The 22,489-nt window shown below is 39.7% G+C and overlaps 1 protein-coding gene across 6 annotated transcripts in view; it reads right to left on the bottom strand.

Annotated features, from left to right (window-relative positions):
• grin2bb (glutamate receptor, ionotropic, N-methyl D-aspartate 2B, genome duplicate b) overlaps positions 1-22,489 on the bottom strand; it is a 95,679-nt gene that overhangs the window by 28,889 nt on the left and 44,301 nt on the right. For all 6 annotated transcript variants that reach the window (XM_086082191.1, XM_086082192.1, XM_086082193.1 and 3 more), the window contains 3 exons: positions 6,509-6,652; positions 3,068-3,338; positions 1,194-1,386 (listed from right to left, as the gene is read on the bottom strand). In XM_086082191.1, coding sequence (XP_085938317.1) covers positions 1,194-1,386; positions 3,068-3,338; positions 6,509-6,652 — 608 coding nt within the window. The remainder of the gene's footprint in view (positions 1-1,193; positions 1,387-3,067; positions 3,339-6,508; positions 6,653-22,489) is intronic.

The following is a 22,489-nucleotide window of genomic DNA, read 5'->3' as shown; positions in this document are numbered from 1 at the left end:
TCCCCCGAGGTTAACACCAAGATCAAAATTCTATACCGACACTCAGTCGAATTGAGATTAAGTTGAATGGAATGGTTGCTTGAAAGAACTCCCCCGATAGCATTCGTTCTCTTACACACACCACATGCACACGCACGCGCAACATAAAGGATGATTGAGCGCACACCCCAAGTTGCACAGTGCCCTTTGGGGACTGAAATATTCATGTTTGTGGTGTTATTGTTATCTTAGTACTGCTGTGAAAGGATGGTTCCGTTATTATAAGTGTGTGTGTGTGTGGGGGGGGGGGGTATTTATATTAATACATCAACTTCAACATGCGTGCTCTAAGGGCATAGGAAGTTTTATCATATTTTCACTTTTTCCACATTCGTCAAACTACAACGGCAATAAATGAGGAAATGTGGGATGAAAGACAGCAGAGTTAACTCGCAAAGGCAAACAGAATGAAGTATTGCATCAGTGAGTCCAAGCGTTCGTTTAAAAAAAAAACTGTCTTGTCTAAAGGCTAAAGTAAAAAAAAAATTCTATAAATGCATTGCACGAATTTTGATTTTGTCTTCTTTTTTTTTTACAAATGTGCTTGTCCTGCAGTGTAAATTGAAAATAGTGTTTAACATGAAGAGTAAAAACATTGGCCATGAATTTAAACTGGGATGAATTATTGAAGAGCAGTGCTCCTGCTTTTCCGTAATGTGCCATAAGGCAAAACAAGGATGTTCACGGGCGGGGAACAAAGAATGCTTTTTGTCTCCCAGTAAGTGTTTCTCTATCTGCAGTTAAAAGGTTTCATTGTCCTGTTTAACACACTCTCCTTGGGTGTGGCGTCCGTCCACGTGTTTGTATTAAAGGTCTTGGTGAAGTGCACGCGTGTTGCTGCCGCACTGCATCGATTGTTAAATGCGCTTCAGGCAGCGAAACTCCGACGATGATTTATTTCTGCTGGACTTCGGCTCCGACTTTTATGATTTCACCTGTTATTGATCATCTTACATTGCTGCTCGGTGCAAGACAATGTGATCACATTTTATTTTGAAATGAAAAGTCTAATACTGCAGTTTGAAAAATGCTTCGTGGAGCAACATATTTGTTTATACCACAAATCATTACATTGTCAACTGTATGTGACGTACGCATTATAATTTAATCCGAGTAGCGGAGATGGTATGCAAGATAATCAAACCCTTGCCAACCTGAGTATTTCCTTGGAGTGGCCAGTGTTGATGTTCTTCTTGTCAAGGGTCCCGAAGCAACTGGATTTAATCAGGGTGTGAGGCCCCCGATCCAGTATCATGGTGGACGTCGCCGTGGCAATGACGGCGACTGCATCACGCACCCTGGCTTCGATGTTGTAATCCCACTCGTCGTACGATACCGAGATCAGCCCTGGGTGGGGAAAGGACATGATGTAAGATGATTCAGGCATAATTTATTGACCCCCCCCAATAATATCTTTCATGTAGCCCCACAAGTCTAAATACAGTATTCTGGTTAATATTGCGTTAGTGGAATATGAGTTAAGCAGCAAAATCCAGCCGTTTTTATCAATATCAGAAGACGGCCATTTTGCCACTTGCTGCTGAATGAAAATGACATCACAGTTGCCCAGGTCTAAAGTAACAACCAATCACAGCTCAGCTTCAGAAAACAGGTGAGATGTGATCGGTCCTTGCCTGAGCCCTGAGCAACTGTGATGTCATCTTCAGTGACAGCAAGTAGCAAAATGGCCAACCCCCCTGAGATGGATAAAAACGGATGGATTTTGCTTCATGAAAAACATTTTGAACACGGAGACTGTGGTTTAGCCCTCAGCTCATTTTGTTATGCTTGGCCATCCAAGCATGAGGAACCACTGATGTCTGCATGCATTTCTCTCACCCATAAACCAGAGCATTTGGGGGGTTATGGTCCTTGGCTGGTTTGCATTTTATTTCCACCTTTCAAATTCAGTGGAAACAGATGCACTTTGAGCCCAGCTTGGTGTTCACGGCTGCTTGTCAGTCTCCGTTTTGCTTATATTGTATATGAAAGTATAATTAATGTGTCCTTGAATTTCTAAAGGAACCCCACCCTCCATCAAAAATAATAATAATCTCAAACTGACTTGCAAACTTGACTATGCAAAACAAAGCCATGAAAACATGAGCCTATTATTTTTTGAGTTATTATGTCATTATTAGTTGTTTGGGTCAGCTTTCCATTTCAAAACAATACTGCAATATATGACACACTAAAACTTTCAGTTAAAAAAAATTGGTGACAAACAATAATATTGGAGGAGAAATAAACGTCCTGTATTTACTTCTGTCGACTGCGGTAAAAATACAGTTTTTTTACTCCAGAGAAGACTGAGTGCTGCAAGGAAAGTGAAGATTGTGGAGTACAGTCGACCCAGACATACGTGGATTTTTTCCCTCCCAATATTTTATTATTATATTCTATTCAAAAACTTTTGTTTTTGGTGGGTTGGGGGAGTCCACACCCATTTTTCCTGGAAATAATATTATAAATGTTTTTGGTTAAAAAAAAAATAATTGCTCCAGTGCATATCAATGGACATCAAATATACACGGGTTCTCGCTATTCACGGACCAGCCCTGTAACTCTACCCCGCAAATAGCAGCGGTCAACTAGATAACAACTGAGCTAACTCGGTTTAATTGAATCCCGGCTGGCCTATCTGGTTTTGCCAGTAGAAAAGCTTCAATAGTGAGTAAAGATGTGCTGAGGTATGTAGGGACTGTGCAATTAACAGATAAGGCACATGAGTGCAGTTAAAAGCACCAACAAAGAATGACAATTAATGAAGCACTGCCTTCTTTTGTGCTTGGCCAAATTGTACACATACAGTCACTTTTTCAACCATAACATTGTTGTAGAGTGCACAGCTGACTTTGCTTGTGACTTTTATTATACTTATTGTATTCAACACAATTGGAGAGGATTTCATCTGGGTCACCATAAAATATAAAGGTAATGTGATCTCTGTTTTAATTTGTTTCCCTATAGGAGTTCAATGGATGCCATCCATAAATACAGATGACAATTGAGCGGACATGATGTTTACCTGTAGGGAAAAGAGAGGGCACGTAGTCTGCATCTCCAGCCACCAATGAGGGGACGATCCATGTGAAGCCGTAACCAGTGAGACCCACAGAGTGAGCCACCTCGAAGATGGTGCTGGCCTCCTCCTTCGTGCAGTAGAGCAGGATTACCGGACTTTGCAGTTTTTTTAGTTGGTTCTGGATTTTGGAGTCGCCGTCGTCCACTGACATGTCCAGCAGGAGGACTTCCTCCAGCTCCCAGCCCACAAAGCTATTGTCAATGGTGCTGCGGACCTTGAAATATAAGACGGATACATAATTTGTATGTCTTAAAGCAGGGTGTCCAAACTATGGCCCGGGGGGCCATTTGTGGCCCACTGTCCAATTTTAAGCGGCCCTGCGGCATATACTAAAAATTACATTAGCTACTAATAAATTAGTTTTGTATACTCTAGAGCTTTTCATAACGTGCACATAGAAAAAAATCAATTTAACACGTAACATGTCTCCACTTTCTACTCTTTGTCAAGGTTCAAATTGTGAACATATCACATGAATGGATCATAAGTTACTGCTTTAAAAATGGTCAGCTTTCAACAGATTACTCTTGTTTTGGTTGTGAATGTAAAGATGGGATTCAACAGTTATTCAGTGGAGGGGCAGATATTTTCTGGTGGGTTGCAGGGTCTCTGGCCACCCCAAAATCTTGTAATATCCTAAACTATTTGCTTCTGTTCAGGTAGCCGTTTTTCAAAAGACTAATATATAAACAATATGCAACTGCTTGATTAACAGATTTTGGTATAAGTTCAAATTTTAAAAAATCTAATCAAAGTGGCCCTTGCATCCTTCAATTTTTCCGTACGCGGCCCTCGGACGAAAACATTTGGACATCCCTGTCTTACAGACTGCAAAACCTCAGTTTGGTCTCTGCAAAAATGATCAAATTGAATTAATGTACTGTACTGTGAGCCAGGGGTGGGTGATATTGCCTAAAAATTATATCACGATATTTCAAAGAAATTTGCGGTGACGATATTGGTAATAATTACTGAACAATAGATTCGTGATTGGTGCTTTGGAATAATAGAACTTTTATTGCAGTACGATATTTAAGCCACCTTTTTTCTACAATTGGAATGTAAACAAAGTGCAAATATAGCAACCGTAATGGAATGAAATGGAAATAGAAACAGGCCAGGTAGTGTTTACCCTGTGAGGTCTAATTGTAGCGTGACTGCTTAAAGCACATAAAGCACATTTACTTAGCAAATACAACGAAAACAAACCTTCAGAAGTCAGTGGCAAATTGAATAAGTCAAGACAGTCCATTATTTTCTCCTGAGTGGTTGGTCCTAATGTTAGAGAAGCATAAAAATAAAATTATATGGTAGCAGCCAGTCTGTGGCGTCATGCTCTTTAAATCGCAGGCAAGTGTATTGTTGGAAAAAAAAAATCCCCCTTCAAATGTTGAGGCAGTGATTATTTTTGCCGTAACCGGCAAGCCTTCTGTGAGCGTTATTTTGCCGTGAATGCCTCTGAATGGTCAATAAGAGGATCGGGAAAAAATGCCGTGATTGCTAGTAGACATTACTCGCGGGTACGAATAACGCAAATTTATGCCGCTGCGCAACAGCAACGCGCATGTCGTCTCGTCAAGAGCACGTTAGCTTAGCGGCCGATTAGCATCACAAAGTCACGTCAACTATGAGGCGACTTACCGGTCATGGTAAATAAACCACCGCGGATTGTTTATCTTGGCCAAACAATACACGACCACTTCAGTATTATCCAACCACCGCCTGTTTTGTTTTTTTTCATAATTCCTACTTTGCCGACAGAACTGGCTGCAGCTCACAGCCTCACACGCTCCGACATTGTTTATATGCAGCAGCGAGCGACTCATGTACGTCCAAATAGACACAAAGACGTATTTACGCATTATGTCATCACGTCAATTTCGCGATATTTCAAATTTTTATCCCCCCCGAAACAGCCTGGTTCCACCTTATGTGGTCTCTTTTCCAGGACACTTTTTCAGGGCCATACAGTTGCAATGGAACCGTTCCTCTTTTTTTCCCCTCTTCTTTTTATGAAGAGCATTTGTCCAGTTCTGATAAAACTGCTGCTTTGGCAACTGCACATCTATCAGGCAGCCAATGTTGAGAAGCATGCCATTGATTGCCATCATCATCGCATCTCACAAGGAGCTTCGCCTTCTACTTGATCCTCAATGCATATTGACCGGTATTCAATCAATTTGTGCATATGTGTATTCCGATCAACATAGCTGCAAGCCAAGATGAAATGCAACCTGCTTTTAATTTAATGTCACCGGAAACCAGAGTAAACATACCATGTCATGGTGGATTAAATTGGCCACCAGTTTTATCATTTTTCTTCAAATCCTTTTTGGTAGGCGTTCAATCAAAATGTCCTCAAGTCTTGTCTTGCAAAGACCAACCACAAAATGTCTTAAATTTTCAGCTAAATGTGTTTGCAGCGGATATGTAAACTTCTTAATATTTGCTAGAGGAAATAGGTTAAAGATGTTCTCTTGACCTGTTAGTAGCTTACAGTATAGTTTGTTTTCTTTATCGTGGAAAGTTTTGGATTGTTGCCGACTTCAGCAAAATACTCAACAGAGGAAGTTGTACTGTATGTATGTATTATGCATATTTTGCTTTCAAACTCAACTGTAAGTCTAACTTTCTGTGTTCTGCAAGTATCAAGTGTAATGCGGGTGTTCTGCATTACTCTGGGTCTCATATGCCTTAAAAGAGTCTTTGCTCGGCCCGGGAGATAAGAAGCCTCCAGCCTTAGTGAGCAACTCCATTTAGAACCACCCCCACCCCACCCCCAGCCCCCCCCCCACCCCACCCCCAGCCCCCCACCCCACCCCCAGCCCCCCCCCCCCCCCGAAATGTTCAGCCGCTCTGCTTTTTCCATTAAAGCAATCAGAAAATGTTACACGCGGCTCATTTACATCAGTCTGCCAACCTTATCTTTTTTAAAAGCTTGAAATGATGGTTTGAACCCAAACAATCAGGTCCTCTGCTTTGGTTGCCTTTGTATGGAACCGCTTCATCATTTATATATCAACTCAGAAACATTACAAAATATGTGTGTGTGTGTGTGTGTGTGGGGGGGGGGATGTGAAAAAAAGCATGCCCATTTTGACAAGTCAGCAGGTTCTACAGCTGAGGGGAAGCACAAGAAGTGAAAGCGCTTCTGTAAAGTGCTCCAAAGTGACAGATAATAACAGCTAAGTGAATCTCTTAGTTCAAAAGCAAATGTTCCTTCGAGGAACTAATATTACTCACTGACCTCAACCTGTCCTGAACTGATATTCATTTCCAAAGACAAAACATTCACTGTGATGATAATGTAGCAGACAGCTAGCATACCTACCTACCGTGTTTTCTGCCAACACATACATTAGCATGCTACAACTGTTTAGTCACCTTATTGACAAAGTCCTGGTAGCCCGGGTAGTATGAGGTCACTATGGAGAAGATGTACCAGTCATACTCCTCCATGATATTCAGCATGACCGAGGCCTGCTGCTCGATCGACGGGCCGAACTGGAAAAACATGGAGTTGTCGTCCTGGAAACGAGAGACAGAGAGCCAATTAGCCAACAAAGTCAAACAGCGCGAGAGGGCAAGTAGAAGACGGATAATTATGACACATGATGCCTCAGTAACACGTGGTTCCTATTTGTCGTGATAATATCAAAGTATATTCGACATTATTCATCATAAAAATGTATGTATTTTGCTTTTTGGCACATTACGTCACAAAATGTATACACAGCGTGCTGTAATGATCTGGTGTCAGTTTACTCACAAATGTGTTTAGTTTCTGGGCCTGTTTAGTTGAACACAAAGCTGATATACTTACTGTGCTAGAGACACCAATGCATGTCAATTTTTCATGTTCTTCAAATGATGCACATCCTCCCACAGATTTCTGCACATTTCCGTTCAAAATCGATTCCAAAAAAAAATCCATCACAACTATGGATAGGCATAATCATCAATTAATTGATTTACAAGGATTTTAAAGAACATACCCAATTTACATGTCATATTTTATGTCTCAGGAGGTTGAATTGTATTTACTATAAATAGCGAATCTTCATCTATCCATGCCATTGACAGATAGTGACAAATAGTCTTTCACTTAATGGCAGACAGTACAATGAACCTACGTATCCACTTCTTGTCAATCACACACTAGGTCAAAACAAAAGGTGATGCTGCTGCTCTTGGAAGTGTTAAATATTCAACACAAAGTGGATGGAAAGAGTGGCCCTATTTTCGTGCCCAACGTAAGTCTAGCACCTCGATCAAATACACCAAAATCGCACTACACCACCCGTGCCACCATTTAGACCTGCTTTTTGCCAGTCAAAAATCTAGACTACTTTTTGTCACCAGCTGGCCAGACGCGCCCCGCGGCATCTGTATATACAAAAAGCTTTTACATATATGGCACAAAATGATATTAAATTATAATGCCATTGACACCAGATCTGTCACTTGCAACATTTCCAATGGGGCAGCAACTCAAATAATTCCCAATAGCATCAAGGTCAGCAGCAGGTAAGACAAGACAAACACGGAAATATGACATGAACCTTCTGGGATTAAGCTAAGGAGGGCATGAATACTTTTTCTGATATTGTTTGTAAAATCAGTGCCTTGGCTCAAGAAAGGTAGGCAAAGGGGTTTAATAAGCCCAACATATTGTTCGGACCACATGCCATTCTAAACTATAGCACTTCATTTACAAGCACACTCATTTTGTACATTTTGAAGTGCGACACCGACAAACACAAGGTCAGAACTGAAATAGTCACAACAGGTTCACCTTAAAAAAAAAAAGCCTTAAGTAACCCTAGGCAATGACACAGGCAGTCAGTTTGCCGTCAGTGAAACATCAATAGTGTTCTGAAGCTGCTATTTTAGGGTCAAATGACTCCATGTCGTCAACACAGCACCACTGAGGGGGTTTTCCGAGGAGAGAGTGTGAGGAGAAGGAAGCGCCGTCTGGTGCTTTGAATCAGGGCAGGGTCAGCCATCCATGTCAAAAGCGCCAAGCGACTCATCAGGACGCGGGAGTCGAGATGGATTATTCATGAGGTGTAAGTGACTGGAGGCGACATGGCAGAGGGGCTGTAATAAGAGCGGCATCATGTCAGGGGTCCGCTGTGTGACAGAGGGTGACGACTGGAGCTACAACACTGACTGCTGTTTTCGCTGTTCTGCACACCAAGGACGCAAACGGCGTCTTTGTGGAGTGCGCTTATGAAGATATACTCCGCATGTGTGAAGGAGTGTCTACACAGGGTGCGCGCGCACTTTTGTACGCATGCACCGACATAAAAAAAATGGAAGATGAAGTGCCTTTAAGGGCTTTGAGAAGCGCTATACAAATAAAATGAATTGTTAAGATGAATGCTTTGAATAAAGGGATTCAGCAACTGCAGCCTTCCTAGAAAATTGAAAATAGTTAGAAATACCAGGCTTTTTTTTTGCCCAAAGCTTATTATATGCAGCACGACAATGCACACTTCATGAAGTAGACCTGCACAACTTAATGTCATCCAGCATATATAATATTCTTTCTCAGGTAGCTTAATGAGGTACATTAATACATTTGGAGTGCTAATGAAAACTGGATGGATTTCATTGGGGCATCATGGGAAATCTATCATTTTACAAGGGATATTCAATACTATTTTTCCCCAGACTAATACTCAAGATACTTAACTCTTGAGTAGTCACCGATACCAAGCACCGATACCACTAATAGTTTGGATACATAAAATTCCTCCCCTACAAAAATGACAGATGATTTTTTTTTTTTATGACATGATTTTAAAGGAAGACCTATGGCAATTTTCGATTCTTCTCATTTCTAGTTCCTGATTGCCAAATGGCCACAAGAGGCCGCTGCGAGGGCCGATACCTTGAAATAAGGCTGGGTATCTGCCCGATACCACTACCTGGTCTCTCTTTAATGATGCAATGTTAATGGTTAAACAAACATGCCATTTTTTGGGGTCTCCTAAAATGTGACTATTTTGGACGTACGAGGTTTTGGCCCAGGGCCAGCAATATCTTTGTTCATCTATCCAGAACAACGCTGTAAAGAGTTCCCTCACTTTTCGCGGGTGTTGCGTTCCATGCCTACCCGTGATAGGTGAATTTCCTCAAAGTAGTGGTTGTTAAAAAAAAAAATAATAATAATGTTTTGTTTCATGGGGCGATTTATGCATCTATTGAGCCAAAACGAAGTCACCACACAGTCCCCACCATTTTAAACACTTGTTAACTTAGTAAATATAATAAGAAAAATAGCAGCATAAATAAAGAATACAGTAAATACAGAAGAGGTGGGGGAGTGGCACGGGTAGGCAGGTGGGTGGGGAGGGGGGTGATCATCTCTGAAAAACCCGCGAAATATCAAGGTATAATGCAAGAAAATGGTAAATAAAAAAATTAAATTAAATGTGGTTACAGAGGTGCAAAAGCAGCTTTAAACACTCATTGGTTTAATCGGCTGCACTCATATACAATAAAATGCTGAAGTTCACGCATGCACGTGTGTGCATAGCATGCATGCATGCATGCATGGACGAGGACAGTCAGTCATACTCGTGAATCATGCAGGAGAGTGAGCGCTCATCAGGAACAATACATCACATCGGACCCCCTACTTCCCGTTTTTTTTTTCTTCTCCCCTTTTCTGCCACAGGGACAGAAATGATCTGCTACCTACTTTTCACAGTAATGAGGCGCCAACACTGCAGTGTCAAGAGAGGGTGAAAGGATTGGCAGTGTGGAAAAAAGGTGGTGGTGGGGGGGGGGGGGGGGGTGGACCAGCAGATTGAGGGTGAGTTAATGCATGATTTACATCTACTGTGAGATCACTTTTCTCCGTCGGTCTTTGAGAGTTTTTCTTATTGAGGCTTTTGTCTTTGTATAAAACAAAGTTTACTCTGGGCCAAGAAGCAATTTGTTAATGTAAACGAAAATTCTCCCATCGACTCCCCCTTGGACACCACCTTTTCCAGCTCCTTCACTACTGTACCTGCTATTACAGTACAGTACACCAAAAACAGAGAGATTCCAGTTCCTATTATTTTCTAGTGATAGCCCAATATGCTTTTTTTTCCCAGGGCTGATCACGATACCGATTATTAGTAGTGAAAGAGGCTAATAACCGATATTTCAAGCCAGTATTCATTTGCAGTAAAAGAGAAAATATTTGCGTCAAAATTTAAAAAAAAATACTTTGTTGAAATGCCATTAAGCAACAACTTTTTAAATTTTTAATACTTTGAATGTTTTTCTTTTAATTTTAAATGCATAAAGAATAGACAGCTTTGTTTGAAAATGATTTTAAAAATTGCAGGGTCATCACCATGTGTAAACTATATTAAAAACTAAGCAGATAAATAACTTCCCAAAGTTTTCTACTGCAAATAAAGTTCTCCAAAATTTCAACATAATTTCTTAATTTTAACAAAAAAAATTTATTTTAAAAATAAAAAGTGTAGGGAGTTCCCAGAGTCAGCATAATCTTTTATTAAGTAATGTAGAAATGTAAATAAATTCCTAAATGAAAAACGACAAATGCATGCAAACGTAGCGAATTTTGTTTTTTAGTAAAAAACTAAAAGTAAAAAAATTTCTGTGAACTTCTTACAAATCCTAATGAAAACCCCAAATTCACTACGGTCGTAAGCATTCTCAACTCTCCAGCTTTAATCAAGTAGCTCTGGCTGCAGAGTGCAGTTCGAGGCGTGCCTCCACGTACGGTGAACGTTTGACTCCGCCCACTCCGATTTTTCAAAATGATTTAAACATTTTTTCCCCCAACTAAATTTGCAGATTTAACGATGCACCATCTTATGATGTAAAGTTATTTTCTTTAAAAACACATTATGGAGCCTCGAAGTGGGAGTGCAGTACTACATGTCCCCAGCAGATAGCGCATCCCTGGACAGTTGAGGTTAGTATTTGGGTTTCGGTCAGTTTTGAATTTTTGTTTATCAATAAAGTGTTCAAAACATACTGTAATCATTATATATATATATATATATATATATATATATATATATATATATATATATATATATATATATATATATATATATAGGGTTATTGTTATGGTTAAGTTTAACAACAAAGAAAGAAACAAGCCACATTGAGGTCAAAAATCCGTGTGGGCGGAGTCAAACGTTTAGGTCCTTCGACATTGAAGCGAACTGCGCTCTGCATCCAGGGCTTACTCGCTTTAATTGGCCTTCAGATTCGTAAAAAAGCAGATGCCGATATTTGTCAAAATGCAAAATATTGGCACCGATAATCGGCCCGGCTGATAATCGGTCTCTCCCTACTCATCTCCATAAACTTCTTAAACCGTTGACTCATAATTTCAGTGTGACATTTCCTGTCACACTTCATTTGTTACATGTCTGCCTGCACCTTAATCAAATCCACCAAAATCACACCACATCACCTACGCCTCAAATTAGACCTCCTTTTAGCTCGTCTAAAATCTCGTCTATTTTTGGTCACCAAATTGCCATAAACACACGAAACGAGACTTGCCTCAGAACGAAAATGAATATGTGTTAGGTTGCATCTCTCCAGGTGAAGGAATGTAAGCACGTTATGCGTGTGCCAATCCAAAAGGAGATGCTCTCCATGACGTTCCCGCCTTCACCTATGATCACAAGCTCTGGGAAAATAGTGAGAGAAGGTCGCAGGTACAAGCAGATCAAATGAGTTTGGGTACGAGTGCATGATTAAATGTCCATTTGTCTATCCAGTATACGCCGCAGCGCTTCCTCACTGTGATTTAGCCATTGTAATTGTCCTGCGGGATCAATAGTCTTGTCGCAGCTGACCTTTATGTATTTTCTCTCGGTGACATGTTGAGCGAGAGTGATGTTGCGCACACACATACACGAACGCACACGCACCTCCTTCGGCTGCCTTTTCATTTCCTCTCACCTACTCACTTACTTTCGCCATTACCAGCTCAGCCCCTTAAGTCCTCACTGTTTTCACGCGATCGCTTTTTTTCCCCCTGATTGTCTCAAAAGAGAGCCGAGTGGTGTAATAACTCGTGAGAACAGAATTTGCCTTTCAGTGGGATCGTAAGGGCGCCACTTACTTCATCCACTCCTTCTCAGATTACAAGGGTTCATCTTATCCGGTGTTCTCTTTTCAACCTCATTATTGCTCTTTAATTTTTATACACTACTCAAATGGCACCAGTGACATTTTTCTTCCTTTGGTACTTCTGACCGTCTCCCCTATTGCCACTATCCATTTCCTCTGGATGCTTCATTTTTTTGCATCACGTCCCACGGCTTCATTAGTTCATGTCACGAATGTGGGAATCCTATAGAGCACAGTTAAGAGCCCATCTACCATTTCGCTGCATTTTCCAGCTCCCTCATTTTTCCTGAGTGAGTTGGGTTGAATTCATGTGGAAAATAAGCCATAGGTTATTGCGAAACAAACAAATGTATCAAACTTGAACGACACTCAACAACAATGCTAATTTGGACAGTAATGTTAGCGTCGATGCTGTTGCTAATACAATGTGAAAAGTGCCCTGGAGGTAGGTGATCCCGGGTAGACATTGGTGTTTTCTGTCTTCCAACTTAGTGTAGCGTCAACATGAGATGAATGCAGAGTGTACTGTTGCTTCGTGAATAGCGGGATGACATTGTGCTAAAAGACAAAGTCAGCCTTGCAAGTGGCTGATGAATGGCACACGGAAAAGAAAGAAAAGAAAGAAAGCCATTGTTCTGGTTGCGCAGCTCGTTCATCTCACTTTCACAAGTATACTTGGCTTGATCCCGCGCGTCCTTTTCATCAGCACATCAAAGACCGGAACTGTGATAGCGATCTGTTCCATGCACGCCTTTTAATGCACTCCTTCGTCTCATCCTGACCGGATTATTGCGGTGTCGTGATTTTGAGCCTGTCGTGCTCTAAAGTCTCCCGATGGCTCAGTGTGACAGATGAATGTCCAGCAAGTTTTTTGTTGTTGTAAATATTGTGATACCACCTGCGCAAGTCAGAAAGATCCAAACAACAGTTTTACCTTATTTGCCTACACAATACATACTTGGCTTCAGAGCTGAAAAGTTGAAAGTTTATGGCGTGAAAGCTGGGACCAGCTAGGTTGGGATGTTCTTGAAAAAATCAATGGTTACTTGCTCGACACAACAAAAACATGAATAAAACATATTGCAAAAATATTCGTAAACCGAAAACACTCCAATCGCCAATCATTGCTCCCAATAAATAAATGAATGTAAATTCCATTTTTTATATGTTTCTTTGTCTTTCAATAAAGAAAAGAAAATAAGGCTGCGGAATGTTCTTATTTTTTTTTAAATATATATTCCTAGAGTTTCAATCGGCAGCAAAACCGGAGTGTTAAACTACCGGAGTATGATTTTATTGCACATAGAAACATTAAACAATTTCAAAGAGCATTATTTTGGCTTATTAAATTTCAAAAGACCTCATTTAACGTTCATCTGTAAATTGTAATAGATGTTCGGACAATACAGTTCATGTTCGACAAAAAACAAACTCATAGATATGATATTTTAAAGAATAAAATTTATTGAAACGCTTTATGGTCATGATCGTCTTAAATCTCCTGCTCGTGTTCTCATGTGTTAAAAAAAACATAACAAAAAATATATATAAATCCTGTATTATAATGTTTTTTTTTGAGAAACTGGAACAATAAAATTGAAGAATAACTTCTAATTTGTGTGTAAAAAATACATACATATAAGAATATAGATAGTTTAGATTTTCAAATAGGTCAACATAACAGAATAATACAAGAATATAAAGCAGTCTGATAATTAATTCTTCACACACAAAGAGCGCTGCCTTAAGAACATTATTTGGACTATTGAACTTGAAAAGACCTCATTTAGCTTTCAAGAGTAAATTGTTTGTGATTGATGTTCAGGCAAGGAACTATATTAAGGGCTCGAGCACGGAGGTGCGAGGACCCGACTGAAATCTCTTTATTGTGCCATATTATTAATTTGGCAATTAAATTTTAATTTCCCAGCACTATGACGAATACAAACACTCAAACTTGCTTCTGTTATTATCTTTTAACTCCCAGGCTCCACTTGTATGTGCTAAATGTTAACACAAGTTGTCTGTGTTTGCTATAACACATCTTTCTGGTGAATATTTTATCGTTGACTTTCTTAAATATAGCTAAAAATAATACGGTTGCAATTAATACATGACATGATAACAGTACAAGTAAATCAACCCAGTTAAATTGGAATAATGAATTAGCATGTTTATGTTGGTTGGAAGTTTCAAAACGTTTTTTATCCATAGTATTTTGCAGGGTGGCCCTCGTTTTGGGGCCCGACGACACAATTGAGCTAAAAACAGGTTGAAGGTCAGAAGGAGGGCGGTGCCACTGATGTACTTTCAAGTCTACACTTCCATGAAGCAGGTTGTGACCAATTAAAGTTCTGTCACTTCTGTGGTTCTTCCTGATAAAAATTCTCTTACATCTTGCCACCACTTCTTTCTCACGTCTTAACAAGTGACATCAAACGTGGCTTTTAAGTTTCAGTGCGCTCAGTACAGTCTTGACGTGCTGAACGTGCAGACGGGGATACGCATTATTCCGTTTTTGTGCGGATGTTGCGCGACCAACCACAGTTAGCTTTAGTGAGCCAAACCTCTGGCTGTCATCGCCAAACTCCGAGGTAGACCACTGGTGTTGTTATCCCGCTGGGCTTCGCCACCCCAACTGCATGCAGTTGTAGTGAAGCCAGGACACACCCGTTAAATAAAATAACGTTTTGTCTTTCATCCTTTGCTTCTAGCAATTGTCCTCACGTATGCTGCCTTTTTTTTGAAAATTAGAAAATTCAACCATTGCGTCTTCAATACAATTGAATGCAACTCAAAGTCAAACATAGTTTTAAAGTTAGAAATATAGTTGGGGCTAAAGTGCTGGGACCCAAGGTCACTCCTCCCCCACTATATCAAAACTTGAATGCCTTCATTTGCATAAATGGTTAACCAGTGACATACTAAGGTTCACAGAGCAACGAAGCCATCGCAAAAAAAATTATGGCACGCTACAATGGAAAGACTGAGACCCTGTATTGGGTTTTGATTTTTTTTTTTTTGAACCACATTAACATGGCATAATTGTCATGGAATAATGGGAGGGGCACAAAAAAGAGGTAACGTTCAGAATAAGGTGTGTGGATATTTTGAGAGGCTATCAGCAACAGCGGTGCCCCATTCTTTGACTGCACAGGTACTATACACTTTGCTTTCTGGCCACAGATACATATGAAATGATACTATAAATATAGTTAGTATTATTTTAAAACAAAATATGTCTCAGCATATTCAGTCGTGACAACAAGGACAATGGTTTGATTTATTTTTTTTGAAGCCTCTGTTGCCTATATAAATATTTTAAAGAAACTTTGTGCTGTTTGTCACTGCTTTCACTGCTTTTTACTCATGACTGCCATCTCTGGCCCAAAGCCTAACTGCAGCATCTGTGTTAGAAAAAAAAAAAAGATATGCCAAAGGCATGCAACATATAGGCTATTTGAATTAGGCTCTGCAACATGCGCAAATTACTTTAAAGTTATGCATCTTAACTGAGTTTATTTTATTTTAACGCTTTAATTTTGACAGCCCTAAATGTAACATGAAAATTGTATTAACTTTATTAAATTCTCTGCTATACGATGGCGTATTAGGGCCACATATAAAAAAAAAAAGAAATTTGAGAATGGGGGAAATATTTAGAGAAAAAAAACTCACAAATTTGCCACTTTATAAAGTCGAAAATGTGCAAGAAAAAACAAAATTTGTGAGTTTATAAAGTAGAAAATTTGCGACTCGGATGTTTGTGCCAATGCTTTTCGGTTGGGTTTTCAAATAAGGAGATAGTAATGGGGTAGATGCCACGGCCGTCCGACTTCCGTAAGTCACACACCAACGCCGTTTTCCAGCCACTGCTGCGACACACAGGCCGCGTCCCAACACTCGCACCCCCGCCCCTGCGCTGGAATCGGAGTCCAACTAATTGCGGATAGTGAGCAACCTCCTCCCTTTCCTTGGGGCTGCTTCTTTGGAATAAATGCCTCGTCACAAACAAAGCAAATATTCGCCGCCATTATTAACGTTGCAATCCATCCATTTGGAACACTTTGAGGTCGGACTTTGGAAGTTGTACTTCCCAGTTCTTTTCAACTGAGCCATAAAGACTGTCAGGGATCGTCCTGCTGCGTCAGTGTGCAGTGCCGAGGGCCCGAAAGGATTTGGCAACTCATCTCCATGTCATGCCTATGAAAGCCCGTCTCCAATTAGATTTGCAGGGGAAGAGCAGCATATCAGTCCGACACTCAACAAGCTCTGGTGGGAAAGGATTGGAAAGTGAGAGAGAGCGCGAGTCTTGCTTGACAAAACAGGCAAAAGCTAAGAACTCGCACGCACACATCGTGACACACAAAACGACGACGTGCGCATGGCGCCCGGCAACAATCAGCTTTTCCACTTCATCACGCTCGTCTTTCGCCTCCTTTCATCCTCCTCCCCCTATCTCCCCCTCCTCACAGTCAAGAGCGCTGCCGTTGCTGTCAATCTTTCCCAGCGTGAACCAACCGCCCCGTTTCAAATCAAACACACGCGCGCGCGCACATACGCGCGCGCACGCATGCTGTTAATTAATCTCATATTCAGCTGTTTAATTATCAATGACCCGGTTTCAAAAGACTCTCAGCTTCATTTACCCCATTTTAAACATCCTATAATGTCCTGATTGAATGACACGTTGCTATTTCTGTCCAGGAAATGATTGGAGAAGCGGCGGCATATGATTCACTCCCGCAGTGGGACTGTCTGTGTGCGTGTGCGCGTGCGTGCGTGTAGCTACATTTCAACACAGTAAAAAAATTAGGACAGGGTCTGTGAATTGTTTCCTGTTTGTGTGTGAGTGAACGTCATTACTAATTATTTAAATTCAGGTAAAGATATATTTCATGCTCCAGCACTCAATTGAAGTTGAAGTTCTTTGTTTGGATGTTCATTAGTGAAGCCTGGATGATCCCGACTTTAATGCAGACAAGACACAAGAACGTTCAACATTTAGATGCAAGAAAGGGAGACATTTTTAGTAATTGTTACCTTTGATGAAAGTTTCTTATTTGATCACTCAGGTTGAAAATTGGATTGAAACTGAAGACAAGCATTAATGGATTAATTTGATTGTTGAGAATTTGGTCAATTAAATTATTGTTGTAATCTGATTTATGATTGACTGACTAATGTTTATGCTCCACTTGTTTGGTGGAATTTGGCAGAAAAGTTGATGTAGTAAATGCTTAAAAGATTGCAAGCCGAATTGTTTAGTAAACTAACAACTCTAGCTAATTGAAGTAGATAATAAAAACTGTGTTTAATTTTCATTGATATTTCATTTGACTTTATTTTATCTTAAGCCCAACCTAGAAGACCGAAACATCTATTTATAATAAATCAGATTTTTTTTTTTTATCGCAATACAGATTCATTTATTGCTTCAGTTTCTTAAAAAATACAGACTTATAACAATAATTCTATATTAAATTACAGTCCCAATTATATTCTCAACCGCTCATCCCACACATGACCCTCACTGGCTATGACATCATCGCAGGCACGAGCTCAACCAACAGCTGATGGAATGAGCAAGGCAGAGCTCCACATGGATGATTTGGAAGACAACATTAATTCACTCTGAGTTATGCTGCAACTTTGCCCGTTATTTGGACCATTTTTCAACTCGTGTATTTAACACTTTTTTTTGCATGTAACACATTTTTGTATTTAACACTTCTTTTTTTTGTCAAAGTGGAACTCTGGTAGCACTTCCAGTTATTAAGCCGCCTTTCACTGTTTTTTTAATGATCAAAACACAATAGAGCTTAATGGTGAGCAAGTCTGCCGCACAGTTCTGAGGTAATGGGTTCGAATCTCAACCCATGCCTTCTTGTGTGGCGTTCGCATTTTCACTACCTGTGCTGTTTTTTTTTCTCCAGGTACTGCAGCTTCCTGCCACATTCCAAAAACATGCATATGAAGTTCATTGAAGACTGAATTATCCTTCTTTTGTGTGTAACCTGCCTTGCACTCAAAATCCAGCGGGAATAGGGCTCCATCTCAATACCTTTTTAAAATACAACACAAATCAATGAATTCCTCTTTAATTTGACTTGTAGTCAATCATGCATCCCTAATAAAGACTGCGACTTCGGTTAATAATAGCAATAACATTTGGCCAAATCTTCCCAGTTGCCGTCCAAAACTCAAAATATCAGACGCAAGCAAATATATCCTTTGAGGCCATATCATGTGGGTTAGAAATGATTCATTCAAAATTATTTGTATCAATAATTCACTATCAAAATCTTCTGCCTGCACATAGAAGGATTTGCAAATCCAACCCACTTTTTATAAGCACATGAGACCTCAGAGAGAATAGACATTTCTAAAATCATAAATTCACAAGACTTAGGCCATCCAGATTGCTGTTGCGCAATCACTCAGATACACAGTTTTACTCCTTCTTCTACCATAATGAAAACATTTAAAGCATCATACACATTATGCATTTACCTTTTGCATTTCTGAAAACCTCAATAACTGCCAGCGCGAACCAGAGGAGAGCCTTCCTATTTACCTCTCCAAAAGAGCCCATGACGTCTTCCATTGTGCGCCGCCGGCTACTGGCTTGTAATCAACTGACTGTCTAATGAGCGCTAATTAATCTCTTTGTCTTGAAACCGTGTCAGCCTCATTTACAAACACGCGATGGCCAGTGAACGCTCACCTCCTTTGTCACTGTGAGCGCCACAAGAAGGAAGCAATTAAGTGCCCTATTCAATCGTCCATTGTTACAATGGACGCCCCGGCACTACTGACATCATGTCATTCAAGCCTAAACGGTTGCCCAGGCAAGTAAAAAGCTTGTTAAGTGGAACAGTTTAAAGGAATAGGAAAATGTGACTCTGCTTTTTGCATTTGTTTAACGAGGCAGGCGCAGCGAGACATTTTAACACATCTTTTCTCATGATTCCGCTGTGTTCCTACACTGTAGTGCAAAAACCAGTTAAACATCTCTTTAGGGAAATGGAATATGGAAAAAAAACATATTCCTCCCAGTCTGAACCACATGCAGAGGGAACTCATTTCAGTGGCAACAATCTTCTTCTTTTAACAAGAACGTAGAAACCACCACCCCCTTCAATTTTCTTTATTTTACATACAATGCTCTCAACTTTGACCTGTGAAAATATCAAAACAATTGCCACGGTATTTTGGATTTTATAGGCATTAAGAGGTAGAAAGAAATATACGTTATAGCTAACACAATGTTCGTTGAGCTCCCACCATTTAAATACTGCTCATATAACTTGACATTTTGTGTGTTCTATTTCCCTCTACCTTGTCAAAATTGAAATCTCAAAACTGAGAACTGTTTAAATCACCACCATTTTTCCCCCCAGAGTAATATGTTCTCTGTGGCCCCACTAGTCTAAATATGGTATTCTGGTTAATATTGCGTTAATGGAATATGAGTTTAACCAATCACAGCTCAGCTTCAGATAACAGGTGAGCTGTGATTGGTTGTTGCCTGAGCCCTGAGCAACACTTACGTCATCATAAGTCGACAGCAAGTGGCAAAAATGGCCGCCCCCTGAGATGGATAAAAACGGCTGGATTTTGCTTCATAACTCATCTTCCAAAAATGAAATAATAATCAGAATGTTATGTTTAGACTAATGAGGTCACATACAACATATAATTGTCAAGAAATGTTTAAGGTTGACTTCCGCTTTAATGAAGGATTTTTAATGTGTTGTTTTTATTCATCATATGCTGCTTGTATATACTGTAAAGCATTTTTGAGCATTTTTAAAAGCACTATATAAATAAAATATACCAATGTTATTCACACAGTGAGTGTCTGTATTGCCCCCAACTCAATTCCAAACTACTGTGCCACATTACATTAGTGTGATGTGAGATCATCGTCTACCAGAGATTATTATTAATTTCAATTAATTGGTCTGGAAATTATTTACTTTGGGAAAAAAAAGTATTGTTGTTCAACTATTTACGCCAGTGACGAACAATGAAATACATTTTTGCCATTCCTATAAAAAAAAAAATAAGAGCTTTGTGTTCAACTGAACAGGCACCAATTTCTAATGTCAAATACATGTCTTGGCCCAAGAGAAGCTGTGAAACACTGCTCTATTGTACTGTATTTGTGGTCCACTACAGTTTGTCATATATTCCCTTATCTGTCATCAAACACACACAAAAACATCCCCTCCCTCATGGGAATAAAAGGTGAATTAAACTAACAATCCCTTCAAAAAGAGCAAACCCTGCTAAGACAAGCGGAGAAGTCAATTTGGCGTTACCCTTGGCCCCGTCAGTTAATGGAAAGCGCCTTCACGAGGAGTTGATTATGCTCGTTTGCACTGGCGGCAATGCAGGTAATTAATCACTGACACGTGGGAGCTGTGTATACTGATTGGGCAAGATAGCGCCAATCGAAAGCAGCCGTACAACCATTTAGCTCTGACCCGTGCAACCCAGCTGAGCAACGGGTGTATGTTAAAAAAAAAAAAAAACATAAATGGAAGAAAGAAAAACGGAAATAATTGCGTTTTAAGCAGTTTTATAACTCGTCACATCACGACCACACAAACGATACCAGCGCTCACCTGACAACTGCTGGGATGCTTGCATACTTTTCTAAACGGATGCAGGTGAGTCATCCTATTCTGCTGCTACAGAGTCAAAATATGTGCAGCGGGGAGGATCTCTGTCCCACATGGAACTCATTCTCTGCTTTGCTCTCAGCAGCGAAGGTGAGCTTGTCACACAGTCAGAGATGATGGCACCGCTTTACGCGGCCCGCTTCTAATCAAGCGCATCCAAATCACCCCCGTCAACAGTTTGGATAATGGTTAGTCGTACGTGAAATCAAAACCAACACGCTCAAAACTATACTGCAGCTGCACTTGCAATTGATACACACGTGCTGTTTTTTTTCCCCTAACGTCTATTTTGAATTGTCCAGTATAAACATTAATTTCGATCAATGAATAAACAATAATAGTAAAAAAATTTTTTTAAAAAAAGGATGTTCACATAAAAATGTATTTGCAAGCTTTTAAACATAATAAATTATCAGGTGGGGCTGTTAGTCATTTTAGCCAATCAGATGCCTTAACAAAGTTTGACACTAGCCAGGTTTACATGGAGATTTCTAGTCACCTGTTACATGCTCCACAAAGTTAATCAGATCAGCCATGTTACAGCTGTTGTATACGCACAGCTCGATGTAAACGTCATTTATCAAGATGGAGTTCATTTATGTATTTAGCACGGTAGTTGTAAAAGTTTTAACACTTTTATTAAAGCAAAATCTTGATTAAGACAAGTTCCAAGTACTTTAAAATAGGGATGTTGTGATAATGGCAATACCGTGATATCGCAATATCAAAATTTCCACAATATCGTCGTCATGTCACGATATTAAAAGCAGCACATCTGTTAAAAAGGTGAGGTTGTATTCTATGTGTGTAGTTCTAGCACCCTCTGGCGGTTAGTTTATTAGTGCAGTTTAATTTGAATTAGGATTGTTTTGGCTATTGTGGTGTTCATCTCTCATATAAATCAATCATACATCATTTTATTTTATTTTTTTGCAATATCGTGTGTGTGTTTTTTTTTTACCACCAACCTCCCCACAATATCGAGATAATTATCATATCATGAGGTTCATATCGTGATATTTATCGTATCATGATGTTTGGATATCGTTGCATCTCTACTTTAAAAATAGTATTCCCGTCGCAGACGAGCTCTTTGTAAGAGACTGCCATTATAAATTCTAATCGGAATAAATGGCTCTATGACGTAAACGTGGCTACTGATAGCAGATTTATTCATGAATAAAGAAATCTGTCAGTTTACATGAATGTATTTTATTATAACGTCAGCTATTTGTAGTGAGTGTGATGCAATAGTTGGATTTCTAGAAATATTGTCATTATTACTTAATTTTTGGGGGACTCAGTAAAATCAACACTTCCCACACTGGAAAGAAAGCTCGGAAAGAGGTGTAAGATAAAAAAAAAAAAGCCGTTTAGCACACTGAACTGTGTACACGAATATGACAGCCAATGATTAGACAAAGTGGCGATAATTAGTCGATGAAACCATTTCTAACAAAAAATGAAGGCGTCAGTCTTTGTGAATGTACCTCAAGGCGGTTGTAAATTTGAGGCTGTTAATATTTTGCATCTTAGCATCAACATTAACATG

The sequence above is a fragment of the Leptonotus elevatus genome, chromosome 8 (assembly GCF_054856555.1).
Source record: "Leptonotus elevatus isolate MCC_2025b chromosome 8, RoL_Lele_1.0, whole genome shotgun sequence".
NCBI classification, from domain to species: Eukaryota; Metazoa; Chordata; class Actinopteri; order Syngnathiformes; family Syngnathidae; genus Leptonotus; species Leptonotus elevatus.
Note: the sequence above shows the minus strand (reverse complement) of the source record. Positions and strands in the feature narration are given on the sequence as shown.